Source organism: Panulirus ornatus, chromosome 7, assembly GCF_036320965.1.
Source record: "Panulirus ornatus isolate Po-2019 chromosome 7, ASM3632096v1, whole genome shotgun sequence".
Taxonomy (NCBI): Eukaryota; Metazoa; Arthropoda; class Malacostraca; order Decapoda; family Palinuridae; genus Panulirus; species Panulirus ornatus.
This window is the reverse complement of record NC_092230.1, coordinates 2,513,593-2,537,984: the sequence shown is the minus strand read 5'-3', so window position 1 is coordinate 2,537,984 and position 24,392 is coordinate 2,513,593. Positions and strand designations below refer to the sequence as shown.

Genomic DNA, 24,392 nt, shown 5'->3' with positions numbered 1-24,392 from the left:
AAAAAATAAGTATTTCCAATTACATCAGGTCGAGAGAAGGTGCAGGGGTTGAAAAATAGGGCAAATGAGAGTTGCAGTGAAAGAGTATCATCAAACTTTAGGGAAAATAAAAAGATGTTTGGAAGGAAGTACATAATTTGCGAAAGACAAAAGAACAAATGGGGACATTGGTAAAGGGAGCAAATGGAGAAGTGATAACAGGAAGTGATGGAGTGAGTATTTTCAAGGATTGTTAAGTGTGCTTGATGACAGAGTTGCAAAATGTAGCATATTTAGGTTGGGGTGTTATGTGAAGTGAGTGAGTCAGGGAGAGTGGTTTGGTGAAAAGAGAAGAGGTGGTGAAAGCCTTGCAGAAAATGAAATCTGGCAGGGCAGCAGTATTGGATGGGATTGCAGTTGAATTTATTAAGAAAGGGGGTGACTGTGTTGTTGATTGGTTGGTAAGGATATTCATGGTATTTACAGATCATGGTGAAGTGCCTGAGGATTAGCTGAATGCCTGTATAGTGCCATTGTATAAAGGCAAAGGGGATGAACATGGGTGTTCAAACTAAAGGGGCATAAGATTGTCAAGTATACCTGGAAAATCATATGGGAGGGTATTGAGTGAGAGGTTGAAGGCATGCACAGAACATCAGATTGAAGAGGAGCAGTGCAGTTTCAGAAGTGGTAGAGGATGTGTGGATCAGATGTTTCCCTTGAAGAATGTGTTTAAGAAATACTTAGAAAAACGGATGGATTTGTATGTGGCATTTATGGATCTAGTGAAGGCATACAATAGGGTTGACAGAGATGCTTTGTGGAAGGTTTTAAGAATATATGGCATGGGAGGTAAGCTGCTAGAAACAGGGAAAAGTTTTTATTAAGGGTGTAAGGTATGTGTTCGAGTAGGAAGAGAAGAGATTAATTGGTTCCCAGTGAAGGTCGGTCTGTGGCAAGGGTGTGTGATGTCACCATGGTTGCTTAATTTATTCATGGGTGGGGTGGTGAGGGAGGTAAAATGCTAGAGTTTTGGAGAATGGCATGAGTATGCAGTCTGTTGGGAATGAGAGGGCCTGGGAAGTGAGTCAGCACTGGTGGCTGATTTGAGTGAGAAACTGCAGATGGTGACTGAGTCTGGAAGGGTGTGTGAAAGGAGAAAGGGGAAAGTTGAGAATAAATGTAAATAAAAGCAAGGTTGTTAGATTCAGCAGGGTTAAGGAACAAGTAAAGTGGGATGTAAGTTTGAATAGAGAAAAATTGGAGGAAGTGAAGTGTTTTAGATATCTGGGAGTGGATTTGGCAGCGAATGGAACCATGGAAGCAGAAGTGAGTCACAGGGTGGGGAAGGAGGTGAAGGTTCTGGGAGAAATGAAGAATGTATGGATGGAGAAAACGTTATCTTGGAGAGCAAAAATGATTATGCTTGAAGGAATAGTAGTTCCAAAGATATTATATGGTTGCAAGGCATGGGCTATAGATAGGGTTGTGCAGAGGAAGGTGAATGTGTTGGAAATGAAAAAGTTGAGGACAAAATGTGGGGTGAGGTGGTTTGATCAAGTAAGTAATAGAAGGGAAAGAGAGATGTGTGAAAATATAAAGAGTGGTTGAGAGAGCAGAAAAGGGTGTGTTGAAATGGTTTGGACGTATGGAGAGAATGAGTGAGGAAAGGTTGACAAAGAAGATAATTGTGTCAGAGGTGGAGGGAACAAGTAGAAGTGGGAGCAAACTGGAGGTGGAAGGATGGAGTGAAAAAGATTTTGAGCGATCATGGACTGAACATGCAGGAGGGTGAGAGGCATGCAAGGAACAGAGTGAATTAGAATGATGAGGTATACCAGGGTCGATGTGCTGTCAATGGCCTGAACCAGGGCATGTGAAATGTCTGGGGTAAATCATGGAAAGGTTATGTGTAATGTACCAAAAACATAGCTCCCTTTCCACATCCAGGCCCCACAGACCTCAAAATATTTTTCACTCCATCCTTCCACCTCCAATTTGGTCTCCCACTTCTCCTTGTTCCCTCCGCCTCTAACAAATATATCCTCTTTGTCGATCTTTCCTTACTCATTCTCTCCATGTGACCAAACCATTTCAACACACCCTCTTCTGCTCTCTCAACCACACTCTTTTTATTACACATCTCTCTTACCCTCTCATTACTTGCTCAATCAAACCTTCTCACACCACATACTGTCCTCAAACATTTAATTTCCAACACATCCATCCTCCTCTGCACAACCCTATCTATAGACCATGCCTCGCAACCATATAACATTGTTGGAACCACCATTCCTTCAAACATACCCATTTTTGCTTTCCGAGATAACATTCTAGCCTTCCACACATTCCTTAATGCTCCCAGAACTTTTGCCCCCTCCCCCACCCTGTGACTCACATCTGCTTCCAAGGTTCCATCCGCTGCTAAATCCACTCCCAGACATCTAACACACCTCGCTTTCTCCACTTTATTTCCATTCAAACTTACCTCCCAATTAACTTGCCCCTCAACCCTATTGAACTTAATAACCTTGCTTTATTCACATCTACTCTCAGCTTTCTTCTTTCACACACTTTACCAAACTCAGTCACCAACTTCTGCAGTTTCTCACCCAAATCAGCCACCAGCACTGTATCATCAGCAAATGACAAACTGAGTTACTTTCTAAGCCCTCTCATCCCCAACAGACTGCATACTTGCCCCTTTCTCCAAAACTCTTGCATTCACCTACCGAACCACCTCATCCATAAACAAGTTAACAACCAAGGAGACATCATGCACCCCTGCCACAAACCAACATTCACTGAGAACCAATCACTTTCCTCTCTTCCTACTCGTACACATGCCTTACATCCTCGATAAGAACTTTTCACTTCTTCTTGCAACTTACCTCCCACACCATATGCTGTTAATACCTTCCACAACGCAACTCTATCAGCCCTATCATATACCTTCTCCAGATCCATAAATGCTACATACAAATCCATCTGTTTTTCTAAGTATTTCTCATATACATTCTTCAAAGCAAACACCTGATCCACACATCCTCTAACAATTCTGAAATCACACTGCTCTTCCCAAATCTGATGCTCTGTACATGACTTTACCCTCTCAATCAATACCCTCTTATATAATTTCCCAGGAATACTCAACAAACTTATACCTCTGTAATTTGAACACTCACCTTTATCCCTTTTGCCTTTGTACAATGGCACTATGCATGCATTCTGCCAATCCTCAGGCACTTCACCATGAACCATACATACACTGAATATCCTTAACAACCAATCAACAACACAGTCACCACCTTTTATAATAAATTCCACTGCAATACCATCCAAACCAGCCGCCTTGCTGGCTTTCATCTTCTGCAAAGCTTTCACTACCTCTTCTCTGTTTACTAAACCATTCTCCCTGATCCTCTCACTTCACATGCCACCTCAACCAAAGCACCCTATATCTGCCACTGTATCATCAAACACATTCAACAGGTGTTTGCTTTGAAAAATGTAAGTGAGAAATACTAGAAAAGCATTTATGTATGTAGCATTTATGGATCGGGGGAAGGCATATGATAGAGTTGATAGAGATGCTCTGTGGAAGGTATTAAGAATATATGGTGTGAGAGGTAACTTGTTAGAAGCAGTGAAATATATATAAGGCGACTAAAAGGGAATGGAGCGGGGGGGCTGGAAATTCTCCCCTCTCGGTTTTTTCATTTTCCAAAAGAAGGAACAAAGAAGGGGGCCAGGTGAGGATATTCCCTCAAAGGTCCAGTCCTCTATTCTTAACGCTACCTTGCTAATGCGGGAAATGGCGAATAGTATGAAAGAAAAAGTATGTGAAAGAAGAAAGCTGAGAGTAAATGTGAATAAGAGCAAAGTTATTAGGTACAGTAGGGTTGAGGGTCAAGTCAATTGGGAGGTAAGTTTGAATGGAGAAAAACTGGAGGAAGTGAAGTGTTTTAGATATCTGGGAATGGATTTGGCAGCGGATGGAACCATGGAAGCAGAAGTGAATCATAGGGTTGGGGAGGGGGCAAAAATTCTGGGAGCATTGAAGAATATGTGGAAGTCGAGAACATTATCTCAGAAAGCAAAATGGGTATGTTTGAAGGAATAGTGGTTCCAACAATGTTATATGGTTGCGAGGCATGGGCTATGGATGGAGTTGTGCGCAGGAGGGTGGATGTGCTGGAAATGTGGTGTTTGAGGACAGTATGTGGTGTGAGGTGGTTTGATCGAGTAAGTAACAACAGGATAAGAGATGTGTGGTAATAAAAAGAGTGTGGTTGAGAGAGCAGAAGAGGGTGTTTTGAAATGGTTTGGTCACATGGAGAGAATGAGTGAGGAAAGATTGACCAAGAGGATATATGTGTCAGAGGTGGAGGGAACGAGGAGAAGTGGGAGACCTAATTGGAGGTGGAAAGATGGAGTGAAAAAGATTTTGAGTGATCAGGGCCTGAACATGCAGGAGGGTGAAAGGGGTGCAAGGAATAGAGTGAATTGGAATGATGTGGTATACCGGGGTTGACGTGCTGTCAATAGATTGAACCAGGGCATATGAAGCCTCTGGGGTAAACCATGGAAAGTTCTGTGGGGCCTGGATGTGGAAAGAGAGCTGTGGTTTCGGTGCATTATTACATGACAGCTAGAGACTGAGTGTGAACGAATGTGGCCTTTGTTCTCTTTTCATAGCGCTACCTCGCACACATGAGGGGGGATGGGGTTGTTATTTCCTGTGTGGCAAGGTGGCGATGGGAATGAATAAAGGCAGACAGTATGAATTATGTACATGTGTATATATGCATATGTCTGTGTGTGTATATATATGCATACATTGAGATGTATAGGTATGTATATGTGCGTGTGTGGACATGTATGTATATACATATGTATGTGGTGGGTTGGGCCATTCTTTCGTCTGTTTCCTTGCGCAACCTCACTAACGCGGGAGATGGCGACAAAGCAAAATAAATAAATATTTTTTTTTTTTTTTGCTTTGTCGCTGTCTCCTGCGTTTGCGAGGTAGCGCAAGGAAATAGACGAAAGAAATGGCCCAACCCACCCCCATACACATGTATATACATACGTCCACACACACAAATATACATACCTACACAGCTTACCCCAGACGCTTCACATGCCCTGATTCAATCCACTGACAGCACGTCAACCCCGGTATACCACATCGATCCAATTCACTCTATTCCTTGCCCTCCTTTCACCCTCCTGCATGTTCAGGCCCCGATCACACAAAATCTTTTTCACTCCATCTTTCCACCTCCAATTTGGTCTCCCTCTTCTCCTTGTTCCCTCCACCTCCGACACATATATCCTCTTGGTCAATCTTTCCTCACTCATCCTCTCCATGTGCCCAAACCACTTCAAAACACCCTCTTCTGCTCTCTCAACCACGCTCTTTTTATTTCCACACATCTCTCTTACCCTTACGTTACTCACTCGATCAAACCACCTCACACCACACATTGTCCTCAAACATCTCATTTCCAGCACATCCATCCTCCTGCGCACAACTCTATCCATAGCCCACGCCTCGCAACCATACAACATTGTTGGAACCACTATTCCTTCAAACATACCCATTTTTGCTTTATATATATATATATTATCCTTTATTTTCCTTTTATCATACTTAATCGCCGTCTCCCACATCAGTGAGGTAGTGCAAGGAAACAGACAAGGAATGGCCCAACCCACCCACATACACATGTATATACATAAACGCCCATACATGCAAATATACATATACATACATAGACATATACATATATAAACATGTACACATTCATACTTGCTGCCTTCATCCATTCCTTTCACGCCACCCCGCCACACATGAAATAGCATCCCCCCTCCCAGTGAGGTAGCACCAGGAACAGACAAAAAAGGCCACATTCGTTCACACTCAGTCTCTCGCTGTCATGTGTAATGCACTGAAACCACAGCTCCCTTTCCATATCCAGGCCCCTCAGAACTTTCCATGGTTTACCCCAGATGCCTCATATGCCTTGGTCCAATCCATTGACAGCATGTCAACCCCAGTATACCACATCGTTCCAATTCACTCTATTCCTTGTGTGTGTGTGTGTGTGTGTGTGTGTGTGTGTGTGTGTGTGTGGATGGGTTTTTCTTCTTTTGTTTCCTGGCACTACCTTACTGATGCAGGAAATGATGATCAAGTATAATAATAATAATAATAATAATAATATTAATGATTTCAAATTGCATGTACACCATGCCTGTGATTAGTGTACTCAACATCAGTGTTTTGTGGCGCTGGTGATTGTTTACCACCTACCATGAGTGCTCTAGCACGGTGTTGTGCACTGGTCCTGCACATTTGTGTATACTGTGCACCCTTGTTTGCTATTGTGGACAATTTTCTTTTAAGATCATCAGCAATTGCCTGACAGCTCCTTGAGGCTGTCTCCATCTCACATGAAGTGCAAGAGTAATGTCTTAAGCCTTGAAAAGTTGATGGAGTTGTGCAAGAGGCTGAATAAGGTTGAGTCCATGGCAGCACTTATGAAGGACTTAACCACTGGCATGACAACTATTTACAACATCACCAAGCAGCAGAAGATTGAGGCATTTAGTAGTGCTTATGTGCTTATATGGATCAATATTTCCTCTTTGTGAAATATCAACAAACAGATAAAAATATTTTAAAATGTTTATATGGTAGAAAGTACACCAAAACTTCTATGAGGGTAAGTGGGTGGAGGAAGTGCAGAGTGCACCACATTCCTGCCACTGGATCAGTCTATTTACAACATCAAGCAGCAGAAGATTGAGGCATTTAGTAGCACTTATGTGTTTACATATATCAGTATTTCCTCTTTGTGAAATATTTACCAATACGTAAAAATGTTTATAGTTGTGTTACTGGAGTAATAGTTTTCATACATGGTGCTTTGACAAGAAAATAGTGAAATTGGAAAAAATGTAGCTTAGACATTGAAGCTTATTGATACAGTGGTTAAATTGATGAGAACCACTATTGACGTTTGTGTAAATAAATTGTACATTTCCTTTTCCATAGCCAGAGGTTGAACCATTATGTGACATTCATTTTTTCATTTCATTTCAAGCTAGAAGTTTCAGTTTTCTAAATTTTTTCTTACATTTTTCATATGTATATATATGTATGTGTGTGTGTGTGTATATGTGCGTATGTATGTGTATGTGTGTGTATGTGTATATATATATATATATATATATATATATATATATATATATATATATATATATATATATATATATATATATATATCCCTGGGGATAGGGGTGAAAGAATACTTCCCACACATTCCTCGCGTGTCGTAGAAAGCGACTAGAGGGGACGGGAGCGGGGGGCCAGAAATCCTCCCCTCCTTGTATTTTTTTTTTTTAACTTTCTAAAATGGGAAACAGAAGAAGGAGTCAACCGGGGAGTGCTCATCCTCCTCGAAGGCTCAGATTGGGGTGCCTAAATGTGTGTGGATATAACCAAGATGTGAAAAAAGGAGAGATAGGTAGTATGTTTGAGGAAAGGAACCTGGATGTTTTGGCTCTGAGTGAAACGAAGCTCAAGGGTAAAGGGGAAGAGTGGTTTGGGAATGTCTTGGGAGTAAAGTCAGGGGTTAGTGAGAGGACAAGAGCAAGAGAAGGAGTAGCAGTACTCCTGAAACAGGAGTTGTGGGAGTATGTGATAGAATGTAAGAAAGTAAATTCTCGATTAATATGGGTAAAACTGAAAGTTGATGGAGAGAGATGGGTGATTATTGGTGCATATGCACCTGGGCATGAGAAGAAAGATCATGAGAGGCAAGTGTTTTGGGAGCAGCTGAATGAGTGTGTTAGTGGTTTTGATGCACGAGACCGGGTTATAGTGATGGGTGATTTGAATGCAAAGGTGAGTAATGTGGCAGTTGAGGGAATAATTGGTATACATGGGGTGTTCAGTGTTGTAAATGGAAATGGTGAAGAGCTTGTGGATTTATGTGCTGAAAAAGGACTGATGATTGGGAATACCTGGTTTAAAAAGCGAGATATACATAAGTTTACTTATGTAAGTAGGAGAGATGGCCAGAGAGCGTTATTAGATTACGTGTTAATTGACAGGCGCGCGAAAGAGAGACTTTTGAATGTTAATGTGCTGAGAGGTGCAACTGGAGGGATGTCTGATCATTATCTTGTGGAGGCTAAGGTGAAGATTTGTATGGGTTTTCAGAAAAGAAGAGTGAATGTTGGGGTGAAGAGGGTGGTGAGAGTAAGTGAGCTTGGGAAGGAGACTTGTGTGAGGAAGTACCAGGAGAGACTGAGTACAGAATGGAAAAAGGTGAGAACAATGGAAGTAAGGGGAGTGGGGGAGGAATGGGATGTATTTAGGGAATCAGTGATGGATTGCGCAAAAGATGCTTGTGGCATGAGAAGAGTGGGAGGTGGGTTGATTAGAAAGGGTAGTGAGTGGTGGGATGAAGAAGTAAGAGTAATAGTGAAAGAGAAGAGAGAGGCATTTGGACGATTTTTGCAGGGAAAAAATGCAATTGAGTGGGAGATGTATAAAAGAAAGAGACAGGAGGTCAAGAGAAAGGTGCAAGAGGTGAAAAAAAGGGCAAGTGAGAGATGGGGTGAGAGAGTATCATTAAATTTTAGGGAGAATAAAAAGATGTTCTGGAAGGAGGTAAATAAAGTGCGTAAGACAAGGGAGCAAATGGGAACTTCAGTGAAGGGCGCAAATGGGGAGGTGATAACAAGTAGTGGTGATGTGAGAAGGAGATGGAGTGAGTATTTTGAAGGTTTGTTGAATGTGTTTGATGATAGAGTGGCAGATATAGGGTGTTTTGGTCGAGGTGGTGTGCAAAGTGAGAGGGTTAGGGAAAATGATTTGGTAAACAGAGAAGAGGTAGTAAAAGCTTTGCAGAAGATGAAAGCCGGCAAGGCAACAGGTTTGAATGGTATTGCAGTGGAATTTATTAAAAAAGGGGGTGACTGTATTGTTGACTGGTTGGTAAGGTTATTTAATGTATGTATGACTCATGGTGAGGTGCCTGAGGATTGGCGGAATGCGTGCATAGTGCCATTGTACAAAGGCAAAGGGGATAAGAGTGAGTGCTCAAATTACAGAGGTATAAGTTTGTTGAGTATTCCTGGTAAATTATGTGGGAGGGTATTGATTGAGAGGGTGAAGGCATGTACAGAGCATCAGATTGGGGAAGAGCAGTGTGGTTTCAGAAGTGGTAGAGGATGTGTGGATCAGGTGTTTGCTTTGAAGAATGTATGTGAGAAATACTTAGAAAAGCAAATGGATTTGTATGTAGCATTTATGGATCTGGAGAAGGCATATGATAGAGTTGATAGAGATGCTCTGTGGAAGGTATTAAGAATATATGGTGTGGGAGGCAAGTTGTTAGAAGCAGTGAAAAGTTTTTATCGAGGATGTAAGGCATGTGTACGTGTAGGAAGAGAGGAAAGTGATTGGTTCTCAGTGAATGTAGGTTTGCAGCAGGGGTGTGTGATGTCTCCATGGTTGTTTAATTTGTTTATGGATGGGGTTGTTAGGGAGGTGAATGCAAGAGTTTTGGAAAGAGGGGCAAGTATGAAGTCTGTTGGGGATGAGAGAGCTTGGGAAGTGAGTCAGTTGTTGTTCGCTGATGATACAGCACTGGTGGCTGATTCATGTGAGAAACTGCAGAAGCTGGTGACTGAGTTTGGTAAAGTGTGTGAAAGAAGAAAGTTAAGAGTAAATGTGAATAAGAGCAAGGTTATTAGGTACAGTAGGGTTGAGGGTCAAGTCAATTGGGAGGTGAGTTTGAATGGAGAAAAACTGAAGGAAGTGAAGTGTTTTAGATATCTGGGAGTGGATCTGGCAGCGGATGGAACCATGGAAGCGGAAGTGGATCATAGGGTGGGGGAAAGCAAAAATGGGTATGTTTGAAGGAATAGTGGTTCCAACAATGTTGTATGGTTGCGAGGCGTGGGCTATGGATAGAGTTGTGCGCAGGAGGATGGATGTGCTGGAAATGAGATGTTTGAGGACAATGTGTGGTGTGAGGTGGTTTGATCGAGTAAGTAATGTAAGGGTAAGAGAGATGTGTGGAAATAAAAAGAGCGTGGTTGAGAGAGCAGAAGAGGGTGTTTTGAAATGGTTTGGGCACATGGAGAGAATGAGTGAGGAAAGATTGACCAAGAGGATATATGTGTCGGAGGTGGAGGGAACGAGGAGAAGAGGGAGACCAAATTGGAGGTGGAAAGATGGAGTGAAAAAGATTTTGTGTGATCGGGGCCTGAACATGCAGGAGGGTGAAAGGAGGGCAAGTAATAGAGTGAATTGGAGCGATGTGGTATACTGGGGTTGACGTGCTGTCAGTGGATTGAATCAAGGCATGTGAAGCGTCTGGAGTAAACCATGGAAAGCTGTGTAGGTATGTATATTTGTGTGTGGACGTATGTATATACATGTGTATGGGGGTGGGTTGGGCCATTTCTTTCGTCTGTTTCCTTGCGCTACCTCGCAAACGCGGGAGACAGCGGCAAAAAAAAAAAAAAAAAAGGTAAAAATATTCTAAAGTAAGTGTATGGTAGAAAGTGCACCACACCTTTTATGAGGGTTAGTGGGTGAAGTTAGTGCAGAGAGCACCACATTCCCACCACTGGATCAGTCTTACAGTTAACAATGTTGTGTGTGGATCTGTGCTACTTGCAAACTTTGGGTATCCCTGGTAATGAAATTTTCCTGCAACCTGCATTGTTTGTCTTTGTAAATATGGCATCCAAGTGTCCAGTAACATCTTCTACCTAAGAATCAGCAGTTAAACTGAAGAGACCTCTCTGACCTTAAAAATGAAGCTAGAAAACTTATGCAGTACTGATACTGGGGAAGAAGTGTCAGAATGTTAGAAAATGCACTAAAACTTCTGTGAGGGTTGGCGGTTGGAGTAACCATGGGTCCTGGGTGGAGCATATATTCCTTCCAGCAGGTCAGTCTCCCCATTACTACAGTTGTTTGTGGATCTGTGCTACTTGTGTGATTTGGGTATACCTGCTAATGTAATTTTCCTGCACCCCTCACTGCGCTTGTGTTTGTTGATATGGCATCCAAATGTCTTGCAACATCTGCCCAGCACCAGAAATTAGATGGACTTTAGAAACTAAGCTAAAATCTTATGATGCGCAGATGCTGGTTAGGGAGCATCGGCACGCTGACAGCCTGGGTGAATCTGCAATCCGCAACATAAAGAAAAATGCAGAGAAAATTCAAAGTGCTATGGTCCACTATTCCACTGTCTGCCATAGTAATGACAATGATTAGAAATCCACTCATGTAGAAAATGCTCTCATTACACGGAGAGCATGAGAATGACATGAGAAGAAAAGCAGCCTTAGCAACCTTCAGCTCAGGTCTATAGCTTTAAAGTTTTATGAGCCTTTATGTAGAGAAGACAACACAACTGAGCCAGAACCACTTCAAGCAAGTAAAGGATTACTTGATAAGTTCATTTAGTCAAAAGTTACATAACATGAAGGTAATGGGAGAATCCACCAGTGCATAAAGCAAGGGATGGGTAATTCCTTAAGTATTTAATGTATTAAAAATAAAACTCAAATAACCAGTATTTATATCATCTGCGACAGCCAATTTCTCTGAGCATTTTGGAAAACATTAGTTTTGCTGTATTCATAAGATTTCAAGAAAGTACATTCTACTCCTGTTACTTCACTTCCAAATATTAGAATTTCATTCCTTTCATTTCTATCTCAATATATCTATATTTACCTTTGCATTCTTTGTCTGAATCATCTTTGAAGAAACCATCTCGACACACACATCGGAAGGAGCCTTGGGTGTTGACACATATCTCATTTTCTAGGCAAGGATTTGTGGCACACTCATCGACATCTAAATGAAAAGAGGATGATCAAACTTTTTTCATCAGTTCAAAATAATGTCTGAAAATAGAAATAATAATACTGAGTGAAATCACAAAACTATTTTAGATTGAAATCACTGTAAATACTGAAACTTTGTTAGTAAATCAGTCTCTGTCCAATACTATGTCTGTCAATGACTGCTGATACACCACTGCCAAAGCTACAAGCAAATACAGAAAAATGCATGTGGATGTAACCAGGATAAGACAAAGGAAGAGACAAGTAGTAAGTTTGGAGAGAGGAACCTAGATTTGTTTCTCAGTCCGGGAATCATCTAGGTAGCTCAATGCTGCACTCTGGCCATTCCTTCTATAGCTTATTTTAGGTAGGGTGACCAAAAGTGAACATAAGATTCAAGATATGGATGAACCAATGAACTGCAAAGAGTAAGGATGCTTTTCCTGGACTTAAATTCAAAGTCTCTACCTATGAAACCAAGAATTTTGTTCATCTTTTCACAGTTTCCGTGCACTGCTTGCTTGGTTTAAGGTCACCAGAGAGTATTACAATCCAAGTCTTTTTCCTCATTCACCTTTTGCAATTTAACAGAATTCATGCTGTTGCTTGTCTTTTCCTTTTTACTACCAATATGTACAACTTTGCACTTATTGATATTCAAATTCATTTACTGTTTATGAGCCTAGTTCATCAGTTTGTCTATGTCAGTTTGAAGCTGTAGACATTCAAGTTCATTTGTATATTCATTTCCCAGCTTTGTATCATCAGCAAATTGATAGTACAAGCCTATCAATGCTATATGACAATTTTTGCCAGTAGCCCCTGATGTGGAATCTTATCAAAATCCTTTTGAAAGTATAGATATATAGCATCAACTGCTTTACTTTCACCATATATGTTGATTTTGATTTTATCATAAAAAAATCAAGCAGATTTGTTAGACATGAGTGATTTCTGTAAAATCCATGCTGAGAATTGTTTGTCAAAGTGGTGGTCCTCTAAATGGTCAACAATTCTACCCTGAATGATGGTTTCCATAAGTTTTCCAACTATTACATCTGTTAATCTGATAGGATGATAATTTCTGGGCAGTGACTTATTACCTTTTCTGAATACTGGTATTATACTGGCAAACTTCCATTCATCTGGAATTTTCCTGTGGCAAGTGACTTATTGAAAATGCAGTCAAGGGCTCAACTACTTCATTTTTCGCCTCTTTCATTCACACTCATCGACATCTAAATGAAAAGAGGATGATCAAACTTTTTTCATCAGTTCAAAATAATGTCTGAAAATAGAAATAATAACACTGAGTGAAATCACAAAACTATTTTAGATTGAAATCACTGTAAATACTGAAACTTTGTTAGTAAATCAGTCTCTGTCCAATACTATGTCTGTCAATGACTGCTGATACACCACTGCCAAAGCTACAAGCAAATACAGAAAAATGCATGTGGATGTAACCAGGATAAGACAAAGGAAGAGACAAGTAGTAAGTTTGGAGAGAGGAACCTAGATTTGTTTCTCAGTCCGGGAATCATCTAGGTAGCTCAATGCTGCACTCTGGCCATTCCGTCTATAGCTTATTTTAGGTAGGGTGACCAAAAGTGAACATAAGATTCAAGATATGGATGAACCAATGAACTGCAAAGAGTAAGGATGCTTTTCCTGGACTTAAATTCAAAGTCTCTACCTATGAAACCAAGAATTTTGTTCATCTTTTCACAGTTTCCGTGCACTGCTTGCTTGGTTTAAGGTCACCAGAGAGTATTACAATCCAAGTCTTTTTCCTCATTCACCTTTTGCAATTTAACAGAATTCATGCTGTTGCTTGTCTTTTCCTTTTTACTACCAATATGTACAACTTTGCACTTATTGATATTCAAATTCATTTACTGTTTATGAGCCTAGTTCATCAGTTTGTCTATGTCAGTTTGAAGCTGTAGACATTCAAGTTCATTTGTATATTCATTTCCCAGCTTTGTATCATCAGCAAATTGATAGTACAAGCCTATCAATGCTATATGACAATTTTTGCCAGTAGCCCCTGATGTGGAATCTTATCAAAATCCTTTTGAAAGTATAGATATATAGCATCAACTGCTTTACTTTCACCATATATGTTGATTTTGATTTTATCATAAAAAAATCAAGCAGATTTGTTAGACATGAGTGATTTCTGTAAAATCCATGCTGAGAATTGTTTGTCAAAGTGGTGGTCCTCTAAATGGTCAACAATTCTACCCTGAATGATGGTTTCCATAAGTTTTCCAACTATTACATCTGTTAATCTGATAGGATGATAATTTCTGGGCAGTGACTTATTACCTTTTCTGAATACTGGTATTACACTGGCAAACTTCCATTCATCTGGAATTTTCCTGTGGCAAGTGACTTATTGAAAATGCAGTCAAGGGCTCAACTATTTCATTTTTCGCCTCTTTCATTGTTCTTGGATGAAGCTTCTCAGGGCCCGCTGTTAAATTAATCTCCATACCATTTATTGCTGAAAGTATGTCTTTGGCTTTTGAGTCAATTTGCTTAAGGGCAGTGATAAATGCTGAATGGGAATCGGAAGAAAGGGAGATTTCCAAGCCTAAATCCCCTAGGTTGAGGACCTCAGCTTGCAAATGAGAGGGTGTCATGGCTCATGGCAGGAGTATAGATAGTCAAAGAAAGGCATAAAATTCATAGAATTAGGAGAACAGAAGGCAAAACACAGCAAATGAGTGGTGGTTGAGGGACAGTTTTTGAGCCAGTTAACATCAAAGTTTGGAGATTCCGTGTCTCTAACGCATGCCACAGGTATGTTGATTTCTGAAGAACCCAGCACCTTTGAACTGCATTCCAAGGAGTATAGCCTCAGTGATTTTAGTCATTCCCAATAATTTAGTTCCTTTACCACATGAATATGGGCTGTAAAAGATCTCTGGACACATTCTGCAGTTTTGCTTGCCTTGTAGGGTGATGTTAGAAAGAAAAAATACTCAATTTCTGAATGACTTATTACCTCAAATGTTATCATCATTGTTTTCTCACCTATCCTGAAGGCCCATAAAATCCAACCTGCCACCCTGCTGCATGAAGTAATTATTGTTTTGTTGTTTGCTGAGGGTTGGGTTATTTAACATCATTACTCCAAGGTCTTTCACATTATTCAATTTAGCCTATCAGGCATGCATGCACACAAGTTCTGGATCAAGGCATGCTTGGCTGTTACTCTTATTTCTTCCCATATCATCTTTGCATGTGCAATTACTCATTCTCGGCTACAGCTGGGTATGTTGATAAGCTGATCTGTCTTGACCATTTCTGCCCATGTGTTTTCCATGGGGTTGAGATCTGGCAATTTTGAAGGATGTGGCAGAAGCCTATCATGTGAATCGTTCTAAAACAAACTCCTGACAACATTACTTGTGTACATATATGGGAGAGCTGTCTTCCAAGGTGCATGGTTGGGTTCCTTTAGGGTAGAGCAAATGTTCCACTGAAGGCAGCAGGACTTCTTTCAATATTTCAACTTATATCCTCCTAGCAAACCAGCCCACACTGATATCTGCCTGCTCCCCTACACTGCTTCTATGAATCCATCCAAATTACACCAACACTGACTGCCATCTTAGGGTTCTAGCCACATGTCTGACTTCATAACAGGGAAAATCCACAACAGGGACTGATGAGAGAGCATGATTATGTGTTGCTAGCCTGGTACTGACCATGCGGTAGATGATTCCATATGTATGACGTTACCTTGGATTTCCGAAATACTGCCGACTACAGATGTGTGAAATGTGTAACATAAAGGTCCTATTCAGTCATTAATTCAGCATCTCCTTCATATCTTCAATTAACTTCCTGAACCTATAACTAAGCAGTAGATTTTCTAATGAAGTAAGAGAGTGGGAGAGAGAGAGACTGTTACCAATCGTTGTATTTGCACCAAAGTCTGGAAACAGTCATCTCACCCATGGTGAACATCTTGTCGCAATACACAGTGTCTTACGAGAGAAAAACCTGGCTTTTCTGCATATTCTAACACATACTCCAGGAGCCTTTCCATGGCTACCACAGTCAGTTGTGGCCTCTTTGTGGGTATATGGAAATGGAGGTCTTTTCTGTGATGTCTGTATCTAACTGTCTTTGGTAAGCATGCCAATCCCAATTATTGTTGGATGCTGGTGGTAATGGTAAATGGTCTGTTCTGGATGAAAGCTGCTATTGCTCTATTCTATACAGCAGTTGTGCAACGAGGGCACCTGACTCCAAGCTGCTGCAAGACTTGCCATGTATTGTTGTAATGCTTTATCCATAAGACTATGGTGTCCTTAGAAACACGAAGCTGTCTAGCAATCGCACCATTGCTCAAGTCCTCTCCATGAAGTACTATGATTGTTGGGATGTTTTCTCTGAGGTCTCCAGGATTATTTACATAGCTATGACTGGAGTATGGCTCCGGCTGTTTGCTCTGATAGTCTTCCATTCGCATACCAAAACTGCTCTGTTTGTAATAGATTCATTACATTTTTTAAATAGTACATTTCCTCTGGCAATATTCTTTGCTACACAGTTAAATAACTCTTACAATGGTCTTGCTTTGTGAATTGTACAACCAATTACCCTGAGTCAGTCCCTTATTCTTATCATGTATTGTGACATTTTAAAGAAATACAAGTCATTTCATGACACATCTTTTCGGTAGATAAGTTACCAATGTGTAATAGTGTTTCAACTTTCCTACGTTACAAATGTTTCTTATTATTTTTCTGGTTGAGGTCTTATGCCAATTCTTGTTACTTTCTTAAATAGTTGATATTTATAATCCTGAGTATTTACAAGATTTTGTTGTTTCATATTATGCAAAATTTTTATACAGCATCTCAATTTGTACAGTGCCTGCCATTCCTAGCACACGTGGGTGATTAAACATAATACTATGGTGTAGTATATAATGCTATAATCCCTTTTGGTTTTAGTGCTACCAATTTAATATATATATTACTGATAATTTCTTTATGGTTACTACAAATAATCAGAAATAACAGCACACTATTTCTGCAATGAATCACATAACTAGAGGCACCAACCATACCTATATGTGGGGTAAGTTGTGCAGTGTTTGCTGCAAGAGCCATCACACCCAGAGGTGCACAATATTTTGCTGGTTGTAATCTCCTTTTAGTTTGTCACTTGTGACAAACATACCTTTGAACTCATCTTTTTTTGACAAACTTATTGGCCTTCTCAAGTAAGTATTGTTGGTGTTGATATCCATATCAAGTATAATCTTCAGTCAACATCCTTTAATGTCATGACTGTATCTAACAATTCTCTGAACTTCTTTTACTTTTAGCCTTGCATTCACTAAGTCCACTGTATCATGTTCATGTTGATATGTATAAAATGATCTTTCACATTTACTAATTTGCTAGTTGTATCCATGGTGATAGTCAAGAATGATCCTGTCTCACACTAGCCAACCAATTTCAATCTTTATTGAAGGACCATGGATATACAATCCCATGAGCAAAGATGCTGTTGCACTTCATCCCTGAGCTGGATTTTATAGCTTCTGAGGACAAGATTACTAAGTAGCTGCAGTTTTCCCAATACATGTTTATTTCTCTGGCTCTATGACACAAGCATGAGTGGTGCAAGAAACAAAGTGCACATTAATCAGGATTATACTACTGCTATGACAATTTTTGTTTTGGTCTTTCCAACTGCCTGAAAAATACTCAGCTGAGGATGATATTAGCTGTTTTTCTGTTAAATATGCAGAGTACTTTCTTACCCTATATGCATATTATAGTAGACATCATTAGATAAAGAAATCAACTTAGCCATAAAGCAAGTTTCATAATGCTTATGGCCCACTTACACACTGTGTATACATCACATGCTCCTTGTGGGTAATCTCTTATAATACAAAGATGCATGATGGAATCAATACCATCAAAGTCTACCAGTAATCTTTCTCAAACAATAAATCTTTTTCAAAATTTGTCTTACCTCTACAGCTCCGAGAGGCTGTATCATAAGTTGTGCCAACTGGACACTGTGGACCTGGAGGATGAGGACGAGGAGGCAGGGGTGAAGGTGATGGGGCTCTAAAGGTGGAGCTGGTACTAGTGGGGCTGGTATCAGTGGTGTTGATGCCAGTGGTTGTAGCTGTGGGGTTAAGCGAAGGGGCACACCAGTAGTCACCCAAAGAATTGACACACACCTCAGTAAGTTTGTTGCAAATATCAAGACCGTCCTCACATTCATTGATATCTGGCAGAGAGGAGTTAACTGGTTAGTAACAAAGCAAAATTTACATCATTACAGTAAATAATATGGGAACTGAGACAAGGTGATGCATGCTATGACGTGCAAGCTCTTGCACATTCGTTCCAAAACACTATTAATTCAAAATGCTGTTCACTACCTCAACTATAGGCCAGAAAATCTCCTTTTATGTGATGTTAGATTTCTAAGACAGCATGTGTGCATTAAATGTGAGTAGAAGCAAGTGAGCATTAAATGTAAGTACATTTATTAACAAACCGTAATATGCCTCATATGAGAACTGATGGTTTCTACCACTGAAATTTCCAGCTGTATGATTCTATCTTATCAAGCAATGTCATTAGCAACCTAAAAACACAACTGGAAAAAATATCACTCATCACAATCACACATAAATCATTAGAATATAATAGCATTATTAGGATAGGAAGCCAGATTTACATGGCCACCATTTTAGGCAATCTATAAAAAAAAAAAGGAACAATTTTTCTTGTATTAGCATTTATATCTTTTATGAAAATAAGGTTATTCTCTTAATAATACTGTAAATACTGTTCTGTGTGAATAAATGATGTGTAAATATGTAAATACTGTGAATACTATATAAAAATACATATAGGTAAAACAAAAGTAAACAAAATATATGGGATGTGTAAAATCATGCATGGAAAAACAGAGTATGTGTACAGGAGTATGAAGAATATTATTACACCTGGATAAAACCCATTATTATCATATACTTATATAAATAAGGAGCATCCATGCTGCCAGCCCAGGTCTTACCCCATTAAATAAACATCTTCCCACACCAAAGGTGCGCAAGGTACTATTTTTGGGAGTATTTTCTAACAAATAATATAATCTGAAAGGGATTTTTTCACAGTGGGTGAGCCACATCTCACACAATTGCTGTAGTTTAAGGGTTAATGAGTTAACATCCTAGGTAAGTTACTCAGTTCTGTTTTTTCATGCTAAAGCAGCATTAATCAACCCGGAATCAATGAAACTTTCCTCAGTTTTGTTATTCAAAGTTACAGTTACATAATGAACTCTCAGTACAGTCAGAAGTGTAATTCTCCTGTAGGTCTGAAGTTTTCATTTATACAGTGGTGTTCCAAATCTAACAAAATGTCAGTGTTCTGCTGTTTCTGCTGATTATGCCCCTACTCAAGGATGCAGGTATCTATCACTTCAGGGGATTCCATATGTGAAGACCTACCCTCTGAGACAAAAGTGTTTCACTGGGTCTTTTACAATCCTCAAATCCACATCATCCAGAATCCAAATATGAGTCTTGTCAGAGGACATGGATTCTGGAGGCTTGAAAAAATCAAACACCTCCACTTGACAAAGAGTCTTTACGAGGTACAGAATAAATATAGGTACTTTTCCAAAAGTAAAAGAAGCTACTTTTTGACTTTCATATATTATTGTGAAATGTAATACCTTATATGAAACATCAATGAACAATGATATGGCTTAGAGATCACTTCCCACCCTTTGCAAAATGCTAAGAGTAAAGAATTTGAATACCATGCAGCCATTGCAGTGGTTTGTCATTTTGGTGGCTTATGGCAATTATTCTTTATTAAAATATCTATGGTATCATGGTAAGGTTACATCAACCAGGGGCTTTCTTTATGTGACCTTTAATAATTTTCATACAAAAATCATTGTGCAAAAGGTAACTGGAATCCACCATTGTGCTAGTAAAGATTGGGAATGCATTCCTGGAAAGTCTTATCCTAAGCAAAATGACTGTGACAGTCAATTCTTCCCACAGGAACCCATATATAAAGGCTAGTTACGTTCCTTGGGACCTAAATCAGAATTGTTTGTTTTCATATTTTTTCCCCATTACCTGGGGCAGCAAAGGAGTGCCAGGAAAAGAAGAATGGTTTAATTCGTTCATATCCACTCTCTAGCTATCATGGATAATGCACCAAAACCAGAGCCCCCTATCCCCAGCTGGGCCATACAGACCTTTCCATGGTTTCCTTTGACCACTTCATATGCCCTGCTTCAGTCCATTGATGGTATGTTGTCCTTTGTATACCTCATAGCTCCAATTTGTCCTATCACATGCACACCTCAGACCCTCCACATGTTCAGCCCCTAATATCTCAAAGCATTTTTCACTCTACCCTTGCATCTCCTTCTTGTTTCCCCTTTTCCTTGTTCCCTCCACCTCTAATATGTATACCCTCTTATCCAAATTTTGAAAGTTTAAATGGGGTTTCAAAGTAGAAGCTTCCCTGATTCAAATCGAATGAAAGAGTGTTGCCAACTTGAGTGAATCAAGATCTTTACTTTACTCTATGTCTCCTTTTAAAGAGACCCAGTTTGTATGACAGTGACTAGATAACACTGTGCAGTAAATAGGTGCAGTAAATCAGTGAATGAAAGTGCAGCAATGCAGTTAGATACCCAACCTCTCTTCAAGTTGTAGGAAAATTATTCAATAACCACTGCTAATATCATTTTAGGGGATAATTTAAAGACCTCTAGCTCTGCCTGTACCAAAAATAAATAGTATGGATTTGGTTATGGGAATATACCACAACCAGTCAGTCAAAGCTAGTCAGCAAAGAGAAGACTAGAGATAAAAGGCAAAAAAAGATGAGTGAAAACAGAAGACATCATATTTTGAGATGCTATGGAAATTTACGAAGGAGCAAGATCAGAAGATAACACAACTGGAGCTAGAGTTGAGTAAATTGAAAAAGTGGTGCACAGACTATGAAGGGAGCCATAAGCCTCAACAAGAACAGAAACATAGTTTAGGGGAGGGGGGTCCAGGTGACATCAAACCAGAAGAAAGAATATGAAGCCAATAATAAGGTACTGTCTGAAGTCCTAAAGGTTGAGCAATTAGAGGAAGAGTTTGATGACAATATTGGACAAGAAATTGTAGAAGCATTACCAGTAGACTTTCAAACAGAAGATAGAATACAAGTTTACATCAAATCTCTTGGAATAATATTGAAAACTGATAAGGTACAAAAGCAACAAAAGCACACACACAGACTGATGATAAGAAATACATAAGACAGCAAGAATGGAAGGGCTGGTATAAGACAGACTATCACTACATTTGTAAAGGAGAATGGGCAACCTATATTAACTATCAGAGCAAAAGTGGAAAGATTTAATGATGTACCAGCTTACAAATTAGTCTTAACGAAGAACTAGACTTGAGAACTGATGGGTGATGATGGGGAAGGAATATGATTAGATAAAAAACTTTGTTCCTCTTTCTTTTACTTCATACTTGTTCGCCATTTCCCATTTCAGTGAAGTAGTGCCAGGAAAAGACTATGAAAAGGCATTATTGTCTCTTAGCCATTCTGTAAATGTCATGTGTGATGCACCAAAACCACAGACCTCTACACACCCCTATCCACAACCAGGCCTCACAATCCTTTCCGTGCTTCTCCTGACTGCTTCACATGCCCTGGTACTGTCCACTGGCAGCATGCTGACCTCTGTATACTAAATTGCTCCAGTTAACTTCAACTTGTGCACACTTTTCACCCTCCTCCATGTTCAGGCCCCAAACAATCAAGATCTCTTTCACTCCATCCTTCCAACTCCAGTTTGGTCTTCCCTTCTTGTCACTTCCATTTTCAACATGTATGTCCTGTTTGTCACACTCTCCTCATTCATTCTCTCCGTATGTCCAAACCACTTTGGTACAACATCTTCAGCTTTCTTAACTATACTTTTCATACTATCACACCTCTTTCTTACTTGTCATTACTTACTTGATCAACCCTCCTCACAGAACATACTGTCCTGAAACATTTAATTTCCAGCACCCTCACCCTCTTCCACACATTCTCATATATAGCTCATGCCTCATGCCCATATGACATCGTCAGGACTACCATACTTTCAAACATACCCATTTTCACCCTCCCAAATGACCACTCTTTCCAAACATTCCTCAGTGCCCCTAAAACTTTAGCCCCCCTCACCCATTCTATAATTCAGCTCTGCATCTATGGTACCATCTACTGTCACGTCCATTCCCAGGAATCTAAAATATTCACTTGCTCCATGCTGTTATTCAACTGAGGTAATGGCTATTAAGTATATGTTAAAGTGAAGAGTAAATCAATGGGGCTACCATGAGGCAGAGACCAAGGAATTTTTATATGCTACTGCATACATACATTACAACATGTCATGTAACAGCATTCCATGAGAATAGTTTGCTTGCTATTAGGTGTTAGTGATACAATGGTACCCTTTCAGTCTAAGCTAGCAAAAAGAGGAGTAATGGAGAGTGCACATACCCACACAACCGCGACGATGTCTGTTGTAACGGTAACCATCTTGACATCTGCCACGTTTACTGCTGCTTCCACCTGGTCTCTGTTGGGTGTTGAATTCACTCATAATACTTCTCTGTAACTCACATGAATTACATCTTTTTTTTCTTTGGTTCTATCTTAGATAAATATATTTACCCCACTTTACATATAAGCTTGCATTTCTTGGATGAATCCCTAGCTAGTGAAACGGTCAGTGCACCTTTGTGCTGCACATCTTATGTTTTTTACAGCATTTCTACAAATACCTTTGTATTTCTAAACATTTTCCTTATCTTACATTTTACTTCTAAAATACATTTCATTTTAATTTCTACTTTCATACTCGATCACCATTTCCTGCGTTAGCATGATAGTGCTAGGAACAGACAAGAAAGGCTGCATCCTTACATCAATTCTTTAGCTGTCACGTGTAGCTACCAACTCCATTACCATTTCTATGAGTTGGGTCAAGTGCATTTAAGAATGCACTGATTGTTTAAATCAGTTTAACAGAGGTGGGACCTCCAACCCTACAACTTTGCAAAGGGCAGAGATGCCATGTACTCACTACCCTGCTAAACTTTATATATCTTTATTTTTCTTATTCATCCTTAAACCTTTAGCAGCCCAATATTCCTTCACACTGCAAATACAACAAAAGTCCACGATTGTCAAAAAACAGGTTATACATCCTATGCAGTGCACTTACCCTCCCCAACCAGGAAACAGCACCAGGATACTACAAGGTGCTGCCACTTATTGACTCATTTATCACATTTTTTCTTTTACCCTATTTTCACCATAATTAGGTGACCAATCAGTGTTATAATCTCAAGATATGCTGTCTTTGTATGTGTTATGTATTATGATGTCTAAAGATATGAAATGATAATATACAATGTTTTTGAGAAGTATTCATGAACTGGCGACACAGGGCTCCTTACTATCCCTTTGAATCTGGTGCTTTAATTTTTCTTTGTACTCTTTACAATTTGTTCACCATTTTGACTGTGCATTATGAGTAATAATGCATAAATAAAGATACATAAAGATAATATGTTTTTGAAGACTGCTCATAATTTGGCAACTATTCAATTTTTCATGTCCTCTACAAATTGTTCATCATTATGAGTCTCAAGAGCAAAAGATCTGTTACATGTGAGGAAGTTTATGCCATCCTGCATGCATTACCCCAAAATAGTTTATTTTCAGTTCTCTTTTCTCTCTTTCTCTCTCCCCTTTGCTATTTCATATTTCTTTCTTTTCCATTCTCTAAAGCTTTTCTTTTAATATCAACTTTAAATCTTCTGTTTTGTCAATCCATGAAACCTCTTAACCCCATAGGTTCTTTCCAAAAATACAGCTAAAACAGCATTCGTAGTCTCTGCCAACTTCCAAATGTCTTACTTAAAAAGCAATGTTCCTTTATCCAGTATCCTTCCTGATGCAGGAGCTCCAAATTTAAACCATGCCCTTTCATCTTTGTTCACTTTTGCTAACTGACTCTTCACCCTCCTTAGTAATATAACAAAGTAAATCCTTAATATCTTGGATCCTTTCCATTTGATAATCTTTCACCCATACTTTTAAACCACATTCACCCCACTTAAATATGACCCCACTAAATAATATGAAGTCCAATCAATTACCTTCTTTCACACCTTCACAAAATCTTCAGTATTAATCAAAGCAACAAATGAAAACCATGCAGATTACTTATATCATTCACTGATTTTTAAATTCAAAAATCTAAATCTCCATTTCTTGACATAATACCCTATGTTTAATTTTCAACATTCATCAAAAGAAGTTTTAACCTTACAACTGCTTCATACTACACATGCAGATAATGAGAATTTTTGCATTCACTGCTCCACACTATATATCAAGTTTCAATTCTTGAATTAGCTGCAT

General features: G+C 39.4%; 1 protein-coding gene across 1 annotated transcript in view; it reads right to left on the bottom strand.

Moving 5' to 3' along the window:
* Window positions 1-24,392, bottom strand: part of LOC139749652 (uncharacterized) — a 239,300-nt gene that overhangs the window by 32,157 nt on the left and 182,751 nt on the right. The window contains exons 23-25 of the mRNA XM_071663822.1: window positions 22,461-22,539; window positions 17,884-18,147; window positions 11,759-11,881 (exon numbers count right to left, since the gene is read on the bottom strand). Of these exons, the coding sequence (XP_071519923.1) occupies window positions 11,759-11,881; window positions 17,884-18,147; window positions 22,461-22,539 (466 nt within the window). The remainder of the gene's footprint in view (window positions 1-11,758; window positions 11,882-17,883; window positions 18,148-22,460; window positions 22,540-24,392) is intronic.